At 46.4% G+C, this 17,500-nt stretch overlaps 1 protein-coding gene across 1 annotated transcript in view; it reads left to right on the top strand.

Moving 5' to 3' along the window:
* Positions 1-9,565, top strand: part of LOC311316001 (SPRY domain-containing SOCS box protein 4-like) — a 24,520-nt gene extending 14,955 nt beyond the window's left edge. The window contains exon 3 of the mRNA XM_084446741.1: positions 8,949-9,565. Within this exon, the coding sequence (XP_084302867.1) occupies positions 8,949-9,076 (128 nt within the window). The 3' untranslated portion in view covers positions 9,077-9,565. The remainder of the gene's footprint in view (positions 1-8,948) is intronic.
* Positions 9,566-17,500: the final 7,935 nt, after the last annotated feature.

Genomic DNA, 17,500 nt, shown 5'->3' with positions numbered 1-17,500 from the left:
GAGGGATAGAGGCCAGAGACAGGAGAGGAGAGTAGTAACAGGGTGTGTGTGTTGTGCAGTGCGTGTGTGTCTGTGGGTGTGTGTACTTATGCGCTCAGTGTTCAGCTGAGCGTCCCTAGCAGACAGACAGGGTTGGGTTATTCCATTATATCCCAGATCTCTCTGAGACCAGCCCTGTTTGATCACTGATCCATGCGCCAACATCTATGCTTTTAGTGTGTGTGTGTGTGTGTGTGTGAGGGAGAGTGTGAGGGAGAGTGTGAGGGAGAGTGTGAGGGAGAGTGTGAGGGAGAGTGTGAGAGAGAGTGTGTTGTGAGAGTGTGTGTGAGAGTGTGTGTGTGAGTGAGAGTGAGAGTGAGTTTCCCTACCCCACTAAACCTGAGCAGCTGTAACGTGTTAATCCGCCATGGATTCTGGGTAGTGAGTGGCTCAGCACAGCATTGCCCCCCAGCTCAACTCCGCCACCAGCTCAACCCCTTCCCCAGCCCTGCTCCAGCATTGCCCCCCAGCTCAACCCCTTCCCCAGCCCTGCTCCAGCATTGCCCCCCAGCTCAACCCCTTCCCCAGCCCTGCTCCAGCATTGCCCCCCAGCTCAACCCCTTCCCCAGCCCTGCTCCAGCATTGCCCCCCAGCTCAGCCTGGCCCCACATAAGCCCCGCCCCCAGCTCCTAAACGGTGACTGTCAATCTCACAAGCTGCTAGGGTTAGCTGTCAATCTCACAAGATGTTTATCGCCGGGAAGGGGAGGAGAGTAAGCTTATTATGGCAGAGAAAGAGAAGGAGAGAGAGATGGAAAGACCGACTGAGGAGAGGGAGAGATTGTTCACTGTTTTGTGTAAGAGCGAGCGAGAGGGAGAGTGTGAAGACATGGCTGTGTGTCATCATCTGTCAGGAGCAGACCTTAGCTGATTGTCTTGTTGTCGAGGCCCTGTGGCACACCCTGTGGCAGGGGAGGATGGAGAGATGGATGGAGAGTGGAAGAGGAACACACACACACACCTCTTATCCATCAGTGTCTGTGAAATCAAATTCATCCCCATTCTCCCTCGACCATGCAGATGTCCTAATGCAGGAGTAAGAAGCTCTTTCCAGGACAGGATCTCCTGCCTCCTCATCATGTTTTTAGGTTGGTTGTGCCTGTGACATCATCCCATAAGCACATGGGAGCCAACGGTGTGGTGCAATACATAGCAGGGCTAGGGTTAGTATAGTACATAGCAGGGCTAGGGTTAGTATAGTACATAGCAGGGCTAGGGTTAGTATAGTACATAGCAGGGCTAGGGTTAGTATAGTACATAGCAGGGCTAGGGTTAATGTAGTACATAGCAGGGCTAGGGTTAGTATAGTACATAGCAGGGCTAGGGATAATGTAGTACAGAGCAGGGCTAGGGTTATTATAGTACAGAGCAGGGCTAGGGTTAGTATAGTACAGAGCAGGGCTAGGGTTAATGTAGTACAGAGCAGGGCTAGGGTTAGTATAGTACAGAGCAGGGCTAGGGTTAGTATAGTACAGAGCAGGGCTAGGGTTAATGTAGTACAGAGCAGGGCTAGGGTTAATGTAGTACAGAGCAGGGCTAGGGTTAGTATAGTAGAGGGCAGGGTTAGCATAGTACAAAGCAGGGTTATGGTTAATATAGTACAGAGTAGGGTTAGGGTTAGTATAGTACAGGGCAGGGTTAGGGTTAGTGTAGTACAGTAAAGAGCAGAGTTCTCCAGGTGCTGCCTGTTGTGGTGAGGAACCGGTTGCTATGGCGTCCTGACTGTTACAGTTTCCCTATAGGCTCCTGTAGGGGGTGATGTCATCGCTTCAGGGCAGGCTGTTCTTTACCTCAACACAGAGGATTCCAGGCGCACACGCACATACACACTCACTCTCTCTCTCTCTCTCTCTCTCTCTCTCTCTCTCTCTCTCTCACACACACACACTGTTCTGTTGACCAGTGGGGGGATGCTGTTCTCTGCTTGGCTGATTGTGGAGACTAATTTGTAGAGGTGTGGACACGATGACACTCTCCTCAGGAAAAAAGTTATTAGTAAAAAACAGACTGGCTGTACTAGTTTTCTCTCTCTCTCTCTCTCTCTCTCTCTCACACACACTTACATTGAGCCTCTCTCCGTGTACTATTACAACTAGGACAGAGTGCATGACGTGTTTTTCCCTCTCAGGGTCACCTCTGCAGACTGAGAAGGTTAACATGACTGTGTGTGTGTGTGTGTGTGTGTGTGTGTGAGAGAGAGAGAGAGAGAGAGAGAGTGTGTGTTTGTGTGTGTGTGTGGGTGTGAGAGTTGAGTATTTATGTGAGTCTGTCGTGTTACCCTACCCTACCGCATCTAACCAGCATGGATCGCACCACTCTGGTTTTGATATCAAGTTGTCCTTTTACTCTGCTACCTCGTTAGATATGAGCAGGAATATTCCTCCCCCTTCTCCAAAAATCCTGAGAATGTTGCACTGGCTCTGTGACTACTGTTGATATGATTTCAAGGGTTTCTCACGGAGGAATATTTTGGACTCCATAATGCAAATCTGTGGATTTTGCACACAAAAATCTGAAATCTGGGGTATAGAGACCTAACCTGAGACCACACTGGGCTAGGGTAGACCACCAAGACCACAACAAGGAACCTCCGACCCTAGCAATAATGACAGCTCTGAGTCCCACTGTGCGGCAAACTCCTCTGCCCTACTAGATAGCGCTAAACATTGTCGGCGATGCAACCACACTGACATTCCAGGTAGGCCAATCTCCAACAAACACATTTCCAAGAGAAAATCAACACAGCAGCTAGAACACCCTATCATACATTAGTCTAGCTAACCTTACACACATAGCTATCTTCAAATTTCATTGATTCTGGGTTTGATAAATATGTGATATGGATGGTGAACCTATCACTGATCTGGGTAAGGTACATTTCAAGGTCTGCGGGTGTTATCTGATTGATGGGCGGCCATCCAGTCATTGGCGGCTGATTTATGTACATTTGGGGGTGCGGACTTGTGACAGATGAGCACCACCACTTCCTGTGTCTATGCTACTTTGCAGTAGGCCGACCAATTTATGCTATATGTGCCACTGTCACATATTGCAACGATTAGACTAAATTGGGTATTCAAAAATGCAGAGACAAAATCATCAAGAATCAACTTCAACTCTTTATTTTCAACACAAGTAGCCAATTACTCATTTTTGATCGTTTGGCTCCTTTTTGGGGGGAGGGGGGCAAGACGGGCGCGAAGGTGTAAGGCAAGGCAAGTTTATTTGTATTGCACATTTCAGCAACAAGGCAATTCAAAGTGCTTTACATGAGACATTGAAAGCAAGTGCAAGAAAGACATTATAAAATGTCATATAAAACGAAATGACAAAAAAATACATTATAAAAGGATATTTAAAACAAAATGCTGGAAAAAAATAAAATACAAAAATGCAGTGTACTAATGAATAATTATTTGATTTAATAAAAAGCAGCGGCAAAAAGAAAAGTCTTCAGTCTTGATTTAAAAGAACTGAGAGTTGCAGCAGACCTGCAGTTTTCTGGAAGTTTGTTCCAGATTCATATTATGTGGAGCATAAAAACTGAATGCTGCTTCTCCATATTTTGTTTTAACTCTGGGGACAGAAAGCAGGCCTGTGCCAGACAACCTGAGAGGTCTGGATGGTTCATAACGTAGCAGCAGATCAGAAATATATTTTGGCCCTAAACCATTTAGTGCTTTATAAACCAACAGCAGTATTTTAAAGCCAATTCTTTGACAGACAGGAAGCCAGTGTAAGAACCTCAGAACTGGAGTGATGTGATCCACTTTCTTAGTCTTAGTGAGGACTTAAGCAGCAGCGTTCTGAATCAGCTGCAGCTGTCTGATTTGATTTTTAGAGAGACCTGTAAACACACCGTTACAGGAGTCATAGTGTATTGAAATAATAGGAGTGATGCTTCTACCTGCTACTTTGGCCTCTGCTGCCATTCTACCTCTGGGGGCTATAATAACCCTGGGATTAATAACATCATAAAACATGAATCACTCACCTTTTATAGAGAGGAAGGGAGGGAGGGAAGGAGGGAGAGAGGGAGGGAGGGAGGAATAGAGAGGGAAGCCTTTACAGTCACAACTATCAAATTCAAACCATTTAAAAATGGCCATTAGAGAAACTGAATTGACTGCATAGCTGTCAATGACAGTCAGGTTAGAGAGAAAATCTAACTTCCTTACCAGGTTAATGCAAAACCCAATACCCTTTCCCCCCAATACTCTTACCAGGTTAACACCAAACCCATTACTCTTACCAGATTAACACCAAACCCAATACTCTTACCAGATTAACACCAAACCCAATACTCTTACCAGATTAACCCCAAACCCAATACTCTTACCAGATTAACACCAAACCCAATACTCTTACCAGGTTAACACCAAACCCAATACTCTTACCAGATTAACACCAAACCCATTACTCTTACCAGATTAACACCAAACCCAATACTCTTACCAGATTAACACCAAACCCAATACTCTTACCAGGTTAACACCAAACCCAATACTCTTACCAGATTAACACCAAACCCAATACTCTTACCAGATTAACACCAAACCCAATACTCTTACCAGGTTAACACCAAACCCAATACTCTTACCAGATTAACACCAAACCCAATACTCTTACCAGATTAACACCAAACCCAATACTCTTACCAGGTTAACACCAAACCCAATACCCTTACCAGGTTAAAACCAAACCCATTACTCTTACCAGGTTAACACCAAACCCAATACCCTTACCAGATTAACACCAAACCCAATACTCTTACCAGATTAACACCAAACCCAATACTCTTACCAGGTTAACACCAAACCCAATACCCTTACCAGATTAACACCAAACCCAATACCCTTACCAGATTAACACCAAACCCAATACCCTTACCAGATTAACACCAAACCCAATACCCTTACCAGATTAACACCAAACCCATTACTCTTACCAGATTAACACCAAACCCAATACTCTTACCAGATTAACACCAAACCCAATACCCTTACCAGGTTAACACCAAACCCAATACTCTTACCAGGTTAACACCAAACCCAATACTCTTACCAGATTAACACCAAACCCATTACTCTTACCAGGTTAACACCAAACCCAATACTCTTACCAGGTTAAGACTAAACCCAATACCCTTACCAGATTAACACCAAACCCATTACTCTTACCAGGTTAACACCAAACCCAATACCCTTACCAGGTTAAGACTAAACCCGCTCCTCGTCAACTCTGGGTGAGAGAGAGGGAGAGAGGGAGAAACTGGCAACAGAAGCTAGACTGACAACGATAGTCTTTGGGCCCAGCAGGGTTGTTTTAATGGAGAATGGTTCCCATTCATTATGTATCATTTATCTATAATTGATGGAAATTGATTCTATCTATATAATTCCTATTATCTTAGGTAAGTCAAGCACGTTGTGAATACAGGATTCATTAATTAAGTGATTAGTTAGTATGCCCATGGGGTGAGCGCTGTGTATATTTCCATCAAGTGAACATCTGGTTATTGTACATTAGAGTTACAAATTGTCGGCACGTCCATGAATCGATTATTGGTAATGTTAACGATCAATCAATCGATTAATTGTAATTAAAATACACACATTTCCGAACAATACCAAAAGCTTTTTTTTTTCTTAATCTTCGCTTTATTACAGACGGACTGGGTTATTTTTTTCTGCCTGCTGCGCGTCACAGCTCCTCCTCGCAAACACTGAGCCGATGGTGGGTTTGCTGCAGGTGAGACGAGAGGAGAGCCAACTTATCCGAGTGAACGTTCTTCGTGATAGAGCATTGCTGTCGTGTTGTACGTGTACGCAGAATCACAATATTTGCAAGTTCTTTTCGAAGTGGTCCCACACAATGCTTTGCTTGGCCCACTTCATTTCTCAAAACATGCTGCTGTTGATTTCTCTGCATTTCTCCCGAGATGGCTGCTTCGCTACCACGTTGTTTGATAGTAGATCGAGTAAATTTCACATGCACGAGCAAATCCTTAACGACCAATGAATCGATTTCCGATTAATTGTTTGCATCCCTACTGCACATACAGCATCTATGTGATAGGCATGATAATCCTTTGAGTATTTTATCTTTTGTCCTTTTTTCTCATTTCATCGAAACGAGAATGTATAACCTCTCACGAACAAGGACACAGCCATGGCAAGACACAGCGTAGTGTGGTAGAGCAGAGATTGAGGCTGAAGGCTGCTGGTTGTGAGCAGGTGTGTCTCTCACAGTTGGAGCTCACCGATGCTGGTGCTGCGGCCATGGCTCCACTAGGCTTAGTGCAGAGGCAACGAAGCGCCGTTAGCTTAAGCTGTTATTGGTGCTGAGCCTTTGAGTGCGAGTTCTCCACGGAGTCACCATCCAATCCCTGACCCTCCCTCGACCCCCCCCCCCCAGTCCTCTCTCTCTCTCTCTCTCTCTCTCTCTCTCTCTCTCTCTCTCTCTCTCTCTGAGGGTTGGGTGGCTCTGAGCTTCATTCCCAGGTGAGCTCCTTCTGCCCCTGGTGATCTGCCACGGGATCAGTCCCTCTCAGCCAGCCTGTGTGTGTAGTACTGTACGCAGTATCACATGACCATCACATGACCGTCACTTGGGCTGTCGGGCTGACCAAACCAGTCCTTCTCCTTCCTCCTCCTCCCCCTCGGTTTCAAACCCGACCCTCCCCACTCCTCCTCCCACTGCTCCCGGACCTAGTCAGGGTCGGCAAGACGCTTTTCTTCTCCCTCCAGGAGAGCTGATGCACTTAGCTGTGTAAACCCCTGTTTAATCTCATTCTCTCTCTCTTTCTCTCTCTCTCTTATCTGCTTTATCTGCAGTCTCCTCCCCTGGACCTGCTCTGTGTCATGCTCCCCCCCTTTCCCTCCCAGCAGTGGTCTCCCCTCCAAAAGTTGTCTCCTGTGAGAGAGTGATGGTGTTGTGAGTGAGGCTGCTTGGAGTTTCTCCCCCTGTCTCTCTCCCTCTCTCTTCCTCTCTCTCCCTCTCTCTTCCTCTCTCCCCCTGTCTCTCTCTCTCTCTCCCCCTGTCTCTCTCACTCTCTCCCCCTGTCTCTCTCCCTGTCTCTCTCCCTCTCTCTTCCTCTCTCTCCCTCTCTCTTCCTCTCTCCCCCTGTCTCTCTTTCTCTCCCCCTGTCTCTCTCCCCCTGTCTCTCTCCCCCTGTCTCTCTCCCTGTCTCTCTCCCTCTCTCCTCTCTCTCTCCCTCTCTCTCCCTCTCTATCACTGTCTCTCTCCCCCTGTCTCTCCCTCTCTCTCCCTCTCTCCCCTGTCCCTCTCCCTCTCTCCCCCTGTCTCTCTACCCCTCCCCTGTCTCTCTTCCTCTCTCCCCTGTCTCTCTCCCTCTCTATCCCTGTCTCTCTCTCTCCCCCTGTCTCTCTCCCTCTCTCCCCCTGTCTCTCTACCCCTCCCCTGTCTCTATCCCCCTGTCTCTCTCCCCTGTCTCTCTCCCTCTCTCCCCCTGTCTCTCTCCCTCTCTCTCCCTTTCTCCCCCTGTCTCTCTCCCTCTCTTTCTATCTCACCTCACCCCCCCCCCCCCCTTTCTATCTCACCTCACCCCCCACACACACACACTGGTTATTAATGTCGCAAGTTTATTTCCTTGTTGTGACAGATACCATGTGAAGCCAACAGACATATTACAATCCACAAATACACACGTGTGTATGCGCAGAGAACGACCCCCCCTCCCACTGGTCAACAGAAGTGCGTGCGTTTGAAACTTTAAAAAAAATACATTAGCAATGCAAAGCCTCTCTTCTCCATTCATTTTCTTTGTTTAATCTCCTTCCTCTCATCCCTCTGTCCTCAGCCTCTCCTCCCTTCCTCTCATCCCTCTGTCCTCAGCCTCTCCTCCCTTCCTCTCATCCCTCTGTCCTCAGCCTCTCCTCCCTTCCTCTCATCCCTCTGTCCTCAGCCTCTCCTCCCTTCCTCATCCCCCTCTCTCTTCCTCTCATCCCTCTCTCTCCTCTCATCCCTCTCTCTCCTCTCATCCCCCTCTCTCCTCCTCCCTTTCCCTCTCCTGTTCTTTTCTCTGTAGCGAGTCGGTCATTGTCACACACACACACACACACACACACACACACACACACACACACACACACACACACAAACAAACACCTCTCCCCATCTCTCCCCTCCTCTCCCCCCCTCCCCTCTCCTTTCCCCCTGTGTGTGATTCAGCAGGGTATTGAGTTGACGTGTGCTAGAGGCAGCTGAAAGCCGCCTGTCTCTTCTGTAAATAAGCGTGTAGCAGCACTGGGAGGCTGCTCAAATATTAGCTAACTCACTGAGTCTCCCTCTCCTGTGGAAGCTGTTTGTGTGTATGGCATTTTAACGAGTGTTTATTTAGTTTTTTTTCCTTTATCCGTTTTTGATTTGTGTGTATGTGCTATATTTGTGTTTGTGTGTGTGTGTGTGTGTGTGGGTGCGTGGTCTTGGAGATGGGCCTTAATGGTTGGTTTGGGACAGGGTAAATGTGAGGCTTTGATTGGTGGAGCAGCTAAAACATCCCATTAAATACTTGATAGCGTGCAAGACCCTAGTCGCATGAACTCTTTTCATCTCTCTCTCTCTCCATCTTTCCCCACCATTGTCTGTGTGCCCTGGGGCGGGGGGGGGGTGTCAAAGGTCATTATGCTGGGTCCTGTCCTCCACTCAGCTGTGTGATGTGATTAAACCAATCATAAGAGGCTAGGAGAATAAGGTGTTTGTGGATGGTTTTAGCAGGTCGTTAGACAAACACACACACGCGCACACACACACACACACACACACGCACACACATCCCTAAATGTGTCCTGCCTGCCCGTGTGTCTCGTCATACAAGCTGAACTCTTATGTCGACCTCATGACCCTTATGACATCACAGACTAACCCCAACCTCTTTCTGTCCTCCAGCGGAGCCCCTCCCCCTGACAGACCTGTGCAGGCGGGCGGCACGCCTCGCCCTGGGCCGAGACCGCCTCCAGGAGATCCAGAGCCTGCCCCTCCCCCAAGCCCTCAAGAACTACCTCCAGTACCAGTGACCCGCCCGGACCAGAACCCCAACCCAGAACCACCGCCATGGAGGGACGAGAGGTGGGGGAAGGAGAGGCGCTGTAGCTGGATGGATGGATGGATGGTCATGCCAGTTGAGCTTTTTGATTGGACGAGGGTTTGGGTTCGGACCCGAACTAGACCTGATTTGGACTTCACGAATTACTGACAGCTCCAGTGGTTGTCCAGGCAACCATGTAGTGCAGGGGTGGATTTTGGAGGTGGCCTGGGGAAGGGTCGGTGTTAAGAGGGATGGCTCTCCCTGCTGGCTGGAGTCAGAACTGTGACCAGAAAAGCACACTTATATCCCTGGAGGCCTTCAACCATAACTACCATATCACTGCTCTGGAGGCTGAGGCTGCTGCAGCCCAGCACACACCCACAACCAGGGATTCTTTACTGGCCTGGTCCTGGTCTGGTCTGGTCTGGTCTGGTCTGGTCTGGTCTGGTCCTGGTCTGGTCCTGGTCTTGGTCTTGGTCTTGGTCTTGGTCTTGGTCTTGGTCTTGGTCTTGGTCTTGGTCTTGGTCTGGTCTGGTCTGGTCTGGTCTGGTCCTGGTCTGGGTCTGAAGGACCAACAGAACTCACCAGTTCTAATCTGACTGGACCTAGTTCTAGTTTAGTGGATCCACACAGGAAGTAGTAGGCACACACACAAACACACACACACTCACTGTTCTCTGCTTATCTGATTGTGGAGGCTAACCAGTGGAAGTGTGTACACACGCAGACACAACACACACACACACACACACACCAATCATTATTTTTCTTTTAAGAAGCTTGAGTCACTTTTTTACTTCTGAGTTTGTATCCTATATTTTATTGTGAGTGTAGATGATGATGATGATGATGATGGTGATGATGATGACTGTGTTTATTTATCGTGAACTAGTTACTTTTAAATTGATCTTAACGGTTACGTTCAGGTAATACATTCAACCTTGGGAGATGATGATGATAGTCGTGATGATGATGATGATGATGAAGATGATGATTATGCTGCTTTTATGAATTATTATTATTATTATTATTATTATTATTATTATTATTATTATTATTATTATTATTATTATTATTAGTGTGTGTCTGCTGGGATGGTGGACTAGGCCTGGCAGACAGGGTGGAATGTAGCAGACTGAATAAAGGCCAAGTGAATGAAAGAGCTCTCCTGTCTTCTGTGGCTCAGCTCTGGGGTTCAACTGCCAACTGTGTGTGTGTGTGTGTGCGTGCGTGCGAGCGTGAAGCATTGGTCCTGCGTAGAGAGAGAACCTGTAGTCTCTCCACCAGAGAGATATGATATCAGAGCTGCAGTACAGTCTCCTATCCGTATGTGAAGGACTGTGGTATTGGAAATCGATGGTAGACAAGCGTGCTACTAACTCTCTCCTCTATGCCAAACCCGAAAGTGGCTTTCTGTCCTCCTCTGCTCCCCGGTTCTGGAGGCAGCTCATAGTTAATTGAAAAATCCGGGTGGAGTTGGCGCCGACTGAGACAGGCCGGGCCGGATCAGGAGTTCTGCTGGCGTTGCCGTTCAGCCCAGAGAGAAACGGACAGAGTGTAGAAGAGAGAGCTGCTGATGGAAAATGACAACATTTCTGCTCTAACAAACCTGTCAGTTTCACGGGTTTGGAGTTACAGTACCGAACATGCAGCAGTCCTACAGTATACAGGAAGTACTCTACACAGCTAGTCTATACAGCTAGTCTATACAGCTAGTCTATACAGCAGTCCTATACAGCTAGTCTATACAGCTAGTCTATACAGCAGTCATATACAGCTTGTCTATACAGCAGTCCTATACAGCTAGTCTATACAGCTAGTCTATACAGCAGTCCTATACAGCTAGTCTATACAGCTAGTTTATACAGCAGTCCTATACAGCTAGTCTATACAGCAGTCCTATACAGCTAGTCTATACAGCAGTCCTATACAGCTAGTCTATACAGCAGTCCTATACAGCTAGTCTATACAGCAGTCCTATACAGCTAGTTTATACAGCAGTCCTATACAGCTAGTTTATACAGCAGTCCTATACAGCTAGTCTATACAGCTAGTCTATACAGCAGTCCTATACAGCTAGTCTATACAGCAGTCCTATACAGCTAGTCTATACAGCAGTCCTATACAGCAGTCCTATACAGCAGTCCTATACAGCTAGTCTATACAGCAGTCCTATACAGCAGTCCTATACAGCTAGTCTATACAGCTAGTCTATACAGCAGTCCTATACAGCAGTCCTATACAGCAGTCCTATACAGCTAGTCTATACAGCTAGTCTATACAGCAGTCCTATACAGCTAGTCTATATAGCTAGTCTATACAGCAGTCCTATACAGCTAGTCTATACAGCAGTCCTATACAGCTAGTCTATACAGCAGTCCTATACAGCTAGTTTATACAGCAGTCCTATACAGCTAGTTTATACAGCAGTCCTATACAGCTAGTGTATACAGCTAGTCTATACAGCAGTCCTATACAGCTAGTCTATACAGCAGTCCTATACAGCTAGTCTATACAGCAGTCCTATACAGCAGTCCTATACAGCAGTCCTATACAGCTAGTCTATACAGCAGTCCTATACAGCAGTCCTATACAGCTAGTCTATACAGCTAGTCTATACAGCAGTCCTATACAGCTAGTCTATATAGCTAGTCTATACAGCAGTCCTATACAGCTAGTCTATACAGCAGTCCTATACAGCTAGTCTATACAGCAGTGCTATACAGCACATATATAAATAGGTGTTTACACTTTCACATGTCATCCCTTGGATTACTGTTTTTACCCGATCCATAAATAAACTCAATCAATCAATCAATCAATATACAGCTAGTCTATACAGCACCTCTTCACCTTTTCAGCATTTTGTTACATTACAGACTTATTCTAAATTAGATTGGAGTTAATTTTTCTGCTCAAAAATCTACACACAATACCCCATAAAGACAAAGCGAAAACAGGCTTTCAGGAAAAAAAAGCACATTTATTAATTGTCAAAGCTTGTATTACATACATGTTCACACCCATAACTTAGTGCTTTGTTGAAGCACCTTTGGAAGCGATTACAGCCTCAAGTCTTCTTGGGTATGACACTACAAGCTCAACACGCCTGTTTTTGGGCAGTTTCTCCCATTCTTCTCTGCAGATCCTCTCAAGCTCCATCAGGTTGGATGGGGAGCGTTGGTGCACAGCTATTTTCAGGTCTCTCCAGAGATGTTCGATGGGGATCAAGTCAGGCTGGGCCAATCAAAGACATTACGACAAAAGATAAAAGTCTGCACACAGTAAGCTGTCTGTCCGTGCTTTAATTTACCCTAAAACTAAACACATATAATGTTTCTCCCAGGAAGGGCTTCGTCAGATCTGACAGCAGGCAGCCCTGTATAACAGTCTCCACCAGTACTGTAGCTAAGAGAGCTTCTACAGCGATCTTATGTTTTGACCTTTCACTTTACTTTGGGTATAATGTTGATGTTGGCTCTTATCTGCCCACAGAAAAGCAATTTCCTGTTGCTCTTTAAGAATCCATATTCAGATTCACCCATAGCCGAAACCCCTCAACTCTAAAATGCGTCAAGACAAAATTGTTCGCAATGAATCAGCTGCCGCAGTAACCTTGAATAGAAACAGTCCAGTTATTCAGCCTTATGCTGCCTGGACATTACCCAGCAGCCATTTCCCCCCAGCTGGTCTCCAGTGGCTCTCTAAGTGGTAAAATGGCTGTAAAGAAGCACTTTAGAGTGACTTGGCAGAGGAGGCGTGAGAGGGGAGTGAGAGTATCCCCATGCTGCTCTCCACCAGGGGAGATTTTGCTGAGGAGGGGAGGAGGAGGAGGAGGGGAGGAGTGGGGGTGGAGAAAGGCCGGGGAGAGAGGAGGGGAGGAGGGGGGAGGCTGGAGGGGAGGAGGGAGAACGGGGGTTTAAGAATAGAATAGTGCTAATGAGGGTAATCCCCTGTCACATCCTCTCTGTTAAGAGCTAACAACTGGGTAATAACATCTGTTAGACGAGGGCTCTCCTCTCTGTGACTAGGACTGCACAGCAGAACAGCCCTGCCTCCACTCCACCCTGAATACCCCCTGCCAGACCTCAGGGAATACCTCTTTGGATTGGAGGTTTGGGTGTCCATGTAGAGGGTCAGCGGTCCAAACCCCAACTGGTATACCTGCTCTGTGGGAAGCGTTGATCCTACAGCCTGGAGAACCGTGATGCTGGATGCTGCTGGAAGTTGATCCATTATTGCGACTGGTAATGAAATAAACCTGTTGATTGTCTGGATCAACGACCGACGGTTGTATAATCAGTCTCCTACAACAGCGGAGATGATGCTCATCTACCGTGTGCGAGGAGCAGCATGTCGATGAGATGAAGAGGGGAAGAGCTCTTGGCCGTTTGACCCCTGGACAAATTCCAATAAAGTTGTATGGTTTTGTATTGTATATGTTGTCACATGACCTCTCCACAGGGACGACCGGGCTGGAGCCTCAGGGCTGTCATCACAGCGGCCAGCCAGGAAACGGTCCAATCGGAGAGGAGTTCCCACACACCGCCGCCCAGAGCTGTCACAGATCCTACAATTAACCAGCGGACGCGCTGACAAGCTCGTAGAGGAGGCAGGTTGCCAGGGGAACGACAGAGCCCGTAAACGAAGGGAGATAAATAGAGAGGTGGAAACGGGGAGCTGCCACGTGCTAATGGGCGATGTGTGTGTGTGTGCACGCACGCGCCTCTTTTAATCTATTAATCCATTATGTTAGATGTGTGTTTAAGACGGCCCTGCAACACACATTAATCTGGCGATAATGACCGCTTGGCCCAGTCAGTGGTGGAGGTGTGCCGTCATTAACGGAATGACTACTGGCGAGGCGGAGCGGGGCGGTAGAACTATACGTGATGTGAATTGTACTGTGTGCAGTGTTGCATGGTGTTTGTGTGTGTGTGTGTGGTTGTGGTTGTATGTGTGCTGGCTCACAATGCTCTGGTCGCTGACTTGGAGTAACACTAAAAGCCCAGTGATAGATCCCTGCTTTTACAACCTCCGACATAGAAGTTGATTTGTGTGTGTGTGTGTGTGTGTGTGTGTGTATATGTATATATATACACAAGAGGGTCACTGTAGCCTCAAGGCCTGTGCAGGTGTTGGGGAGGGGGGAGGTGGAGAGGAGGATTGAGGTAACAGTTATAGGTCCATAAACAGTGTTCTCAGTTCAATCACTCTGTAGGGATGGACGGTTGTGACAGGAGGCTGCTGCTTCTGGAAGGGCTTAGGGTCGCGATTCACATACATGCAGACACACACACACACACACACATTCACAGTATCCCAGAGGAAAGAGGCAGAGCAGGATAGCATCTCAGCCCTGTTCTCCAGTCTCTTAGTTCGGGACTGCCCCCTAGTGGTCGGAAGACGAGACACCCTCCAACTGTGAACTGACTCAATATGAAGCATTTGTTGCCGTCGATATGAATTTCCTTTTACTCCCAGAGTCTCATGTCTGCCATTCCGGAAGACATTCCGGAGCTATCGAACGTCTGGAAAACACATTAAGCAGCTAACGACCTCCGAGCCTGTCTCAGTCCCAAGGCTGCAGGAGGGGAGGAGAGGAGAGAAGGGGAGAGGAGGGAGTGCTACATTTCACTATTGCAGCAGGTGAAACCAACTGCAGCTCAATAGCATAGGCAAAAATAAGAAAAAAGCTGGTTGTGTATGATGTTTTTATTTAGCCAGCTTTGTGAAAAGTACATTTGTGGAATATATAATATAATGGAAAATAAAGGTCTCTTGTGGGCAGGTGAAGGAATCTGTGTCCAGCATCCTTGAGGCTTTACTCCTCCTCCTCCTCAATCTATAGCTGCAGAAGACAACAGGATGGTTTACTGTACACTATACTACAGCAGTCACCTCCAACATCTCTGCTCTGGATTACAGAAGACTCCTTTCTAAAACAGTTGGTTAGAGGTATAGAATAGAAGATACAGTAGTAGAATAGAAACTAAGATAAAATGATAGACTTGAATAGAAAATAAAATAATATACATGAATAGGGTAGAAAATAATATAATCTAATAGAATAAAACTATTCTGGGTGGGATGGGTGTGTAGTTATGTGCCTCACCCAGTAAGGGGCGCTCACGTGCGCTGCAGCCCGGACCATGTCATTTCCAGGGGGAGGATGTGGAAGGGCTGATGCTATTCTAACATCAACCATGGAAGCAGCAGGTCTTCATGTCTGAAGCAAATGCCAGTGCCATCTCCGACCTCTGGCCCTCCGGACTCTAATCCTAACCCTGGAGCTGTACCTGGTAGGACTCTACCTGCTCCTCAAATCCCATCCAGTAGATATGCAGGAACACTGAAATAGCTGTACTCTACTAGTGTTGTGAACACCATCCAGTAAATCTACAAATCAAGCCCCTCAGTGCCCCTACAGTACCTCCACGGACTAGCCCCTGATGATCAGGGTTGGGTAGTAACTGACTACATGTATCGGGATTACGTAATCAGATTACGAAAAAATAAGTAACTATAATCAACCCAGATTACATTCGGAAAAATGTGTAGTTGGATTATAGTTACATTTTGTCAAGGAGGCTTGATTACATTTTTGATTGCATCTTTAAAATATTTCAATCTTCAACCCCCACCCTCTAGAGCTCAGAAGAACAGTCTGGTTCCCCTTTCTCAAAACACAGACCCCTGCCGTCCCAATCCACACTTCGTCTTCTGTTTGGTCATTTTTTCTGTTTGGACTCAACAAAGAGAAAAACCGTGCTGAGTCAAGATGGAATGTTCTGCCAGGAGAAAATAAATGCCTCTTTGGAAAGCTGATCTCCCCACTAATTAGACTCATCTGATGAAGAAGCCATGTGGGAAGAGAGCACGCTTCTTCTCTGATGTCATTGCCCCATCCTGACTGCTATAGAAGCACGCTTTGCACAGTTGGTCAGCTCTCGCGATGCAAAGACTGCAGCAGCAACTATAGGTGTGCTTGTGGTGGTGGTTTCAGGAAGCTGAAAGAGAGGAAATGCATGCAGTCTTGCTGTCAGAGGCAACCCGCCTGGATCCAGTTGATGATGTTGGGTCCTACAACAGCAGCATGAATTCTTCACTGTCAGAAGAGGGTTTCTTCCGTTTTGGACCTTGAAACTCAAATGACAAAGGTGGTGTTGCTGATGAAGTCCGGTAGGGCTGTCTAGAGGGAGTCTGGACTGCCTTAATGACGTTCCAAGGTGAAGAGGCTCTTCCTTAAATACAACACCATCTTATCCTCGAGTGCACCTGTTGAGTGGCTCTTCAGTCATGGTGCTTTATGCTCCAGAGGAACTGCTTGACAGATGAACAATTTGAGGAAGTGCTCCTCTTGCACGACAATAGCATACTCCTCCCTGTGGCCTTGAACAAAAGAAACAATACAGTAATACACCAGTAGACGTTTATGCCAGAATGTTTTTGTAAGGGCAATTTGATTTGACCAACTGTAAATGCGTATGCAAAATGTTTTATTTGCAATTGTTGATTGCAAATTGAGATGATTAAAGAGTAAAAAAGAGTATTTGTGGAACAATTGTTTTTGTGACTGCATCAATTTTCTTAGTAAATACTCTAGTACTTACAGTATATAGTAAGGTGCAATCTATTCAATTGTTTATTTTGAAGTAATCCAAAAGTATTCAGATTAGATAATAAAAATTCCATTAATTTTCTGTTTATGTAGTGATGTGGGCAAACGAGGGCTATATATACATAATATGTATATATAGCCCTCGTTTGCATTATATATATCCATTTTTATACACACTCCACAAAATTCACCTGCACCTGAAGTAGACTAGACCACAGGCATAGACCTCACAGGGGGCTTAACCTGGCGACCTAGCATAGCTGTATGTATTTCCTCTTAGAACGCTGATCGTTTTCTGATCTAGCACAAACGGACGTCTTTGGAAAGTATCCAGACTGATTCGCGAGAGAAACAGAATGTGAGTTCGTGAGATCAGGATGGTCTCAGAAGGCTACAGGACACAGACAGACAGACAGACACACACATGGAAGACTGAGAGACATGTGGATCCTAAAAGAAGTGTTTATTGGTCAGAGTACAGAAAGTGCTGCCATGCCCACAAAAGAAACCCCAAACCTTTTCAAAACCAAAAGTAAAGAAACAGATATAAAATAACATTTTTACAGGATTTATATATTGAAAAGATTTGTTAATGTAACGTTACTCCTCTACAACATGTCTAACAGAAGGGGAGGTACAGTACATGGGGGGCAGATGTGTCTGACAATGATGACATCACTTGACGTCATTATTAGGGCCAACGGGAAGAAGGGGGGTCCTAACCACATCTACAAACAACATGTCCAATAACATGGATGTAACATTTATGTGAGATGTGAGGTGAAATATATA

Source organism: Borostomias antarcticus (genome assembly GCF_949987555.1).
Source record: "Borostomias antarcticus genome assembly, chromosome: 12".
In the NCBI taxonomy this organism is placed as follows: domain Eukaryota; kingdom Metazoa; phylum Chordata; class Actinopteri; order Stomiiformes; family Stomiidae; genus Borostomias; species Borostomias antarcticus.
The sequence above is the reverse complement of the archived record's forward strand: the minus strand, read 5'-3'. Positions and strand labels throughout refer to the sequence as shown.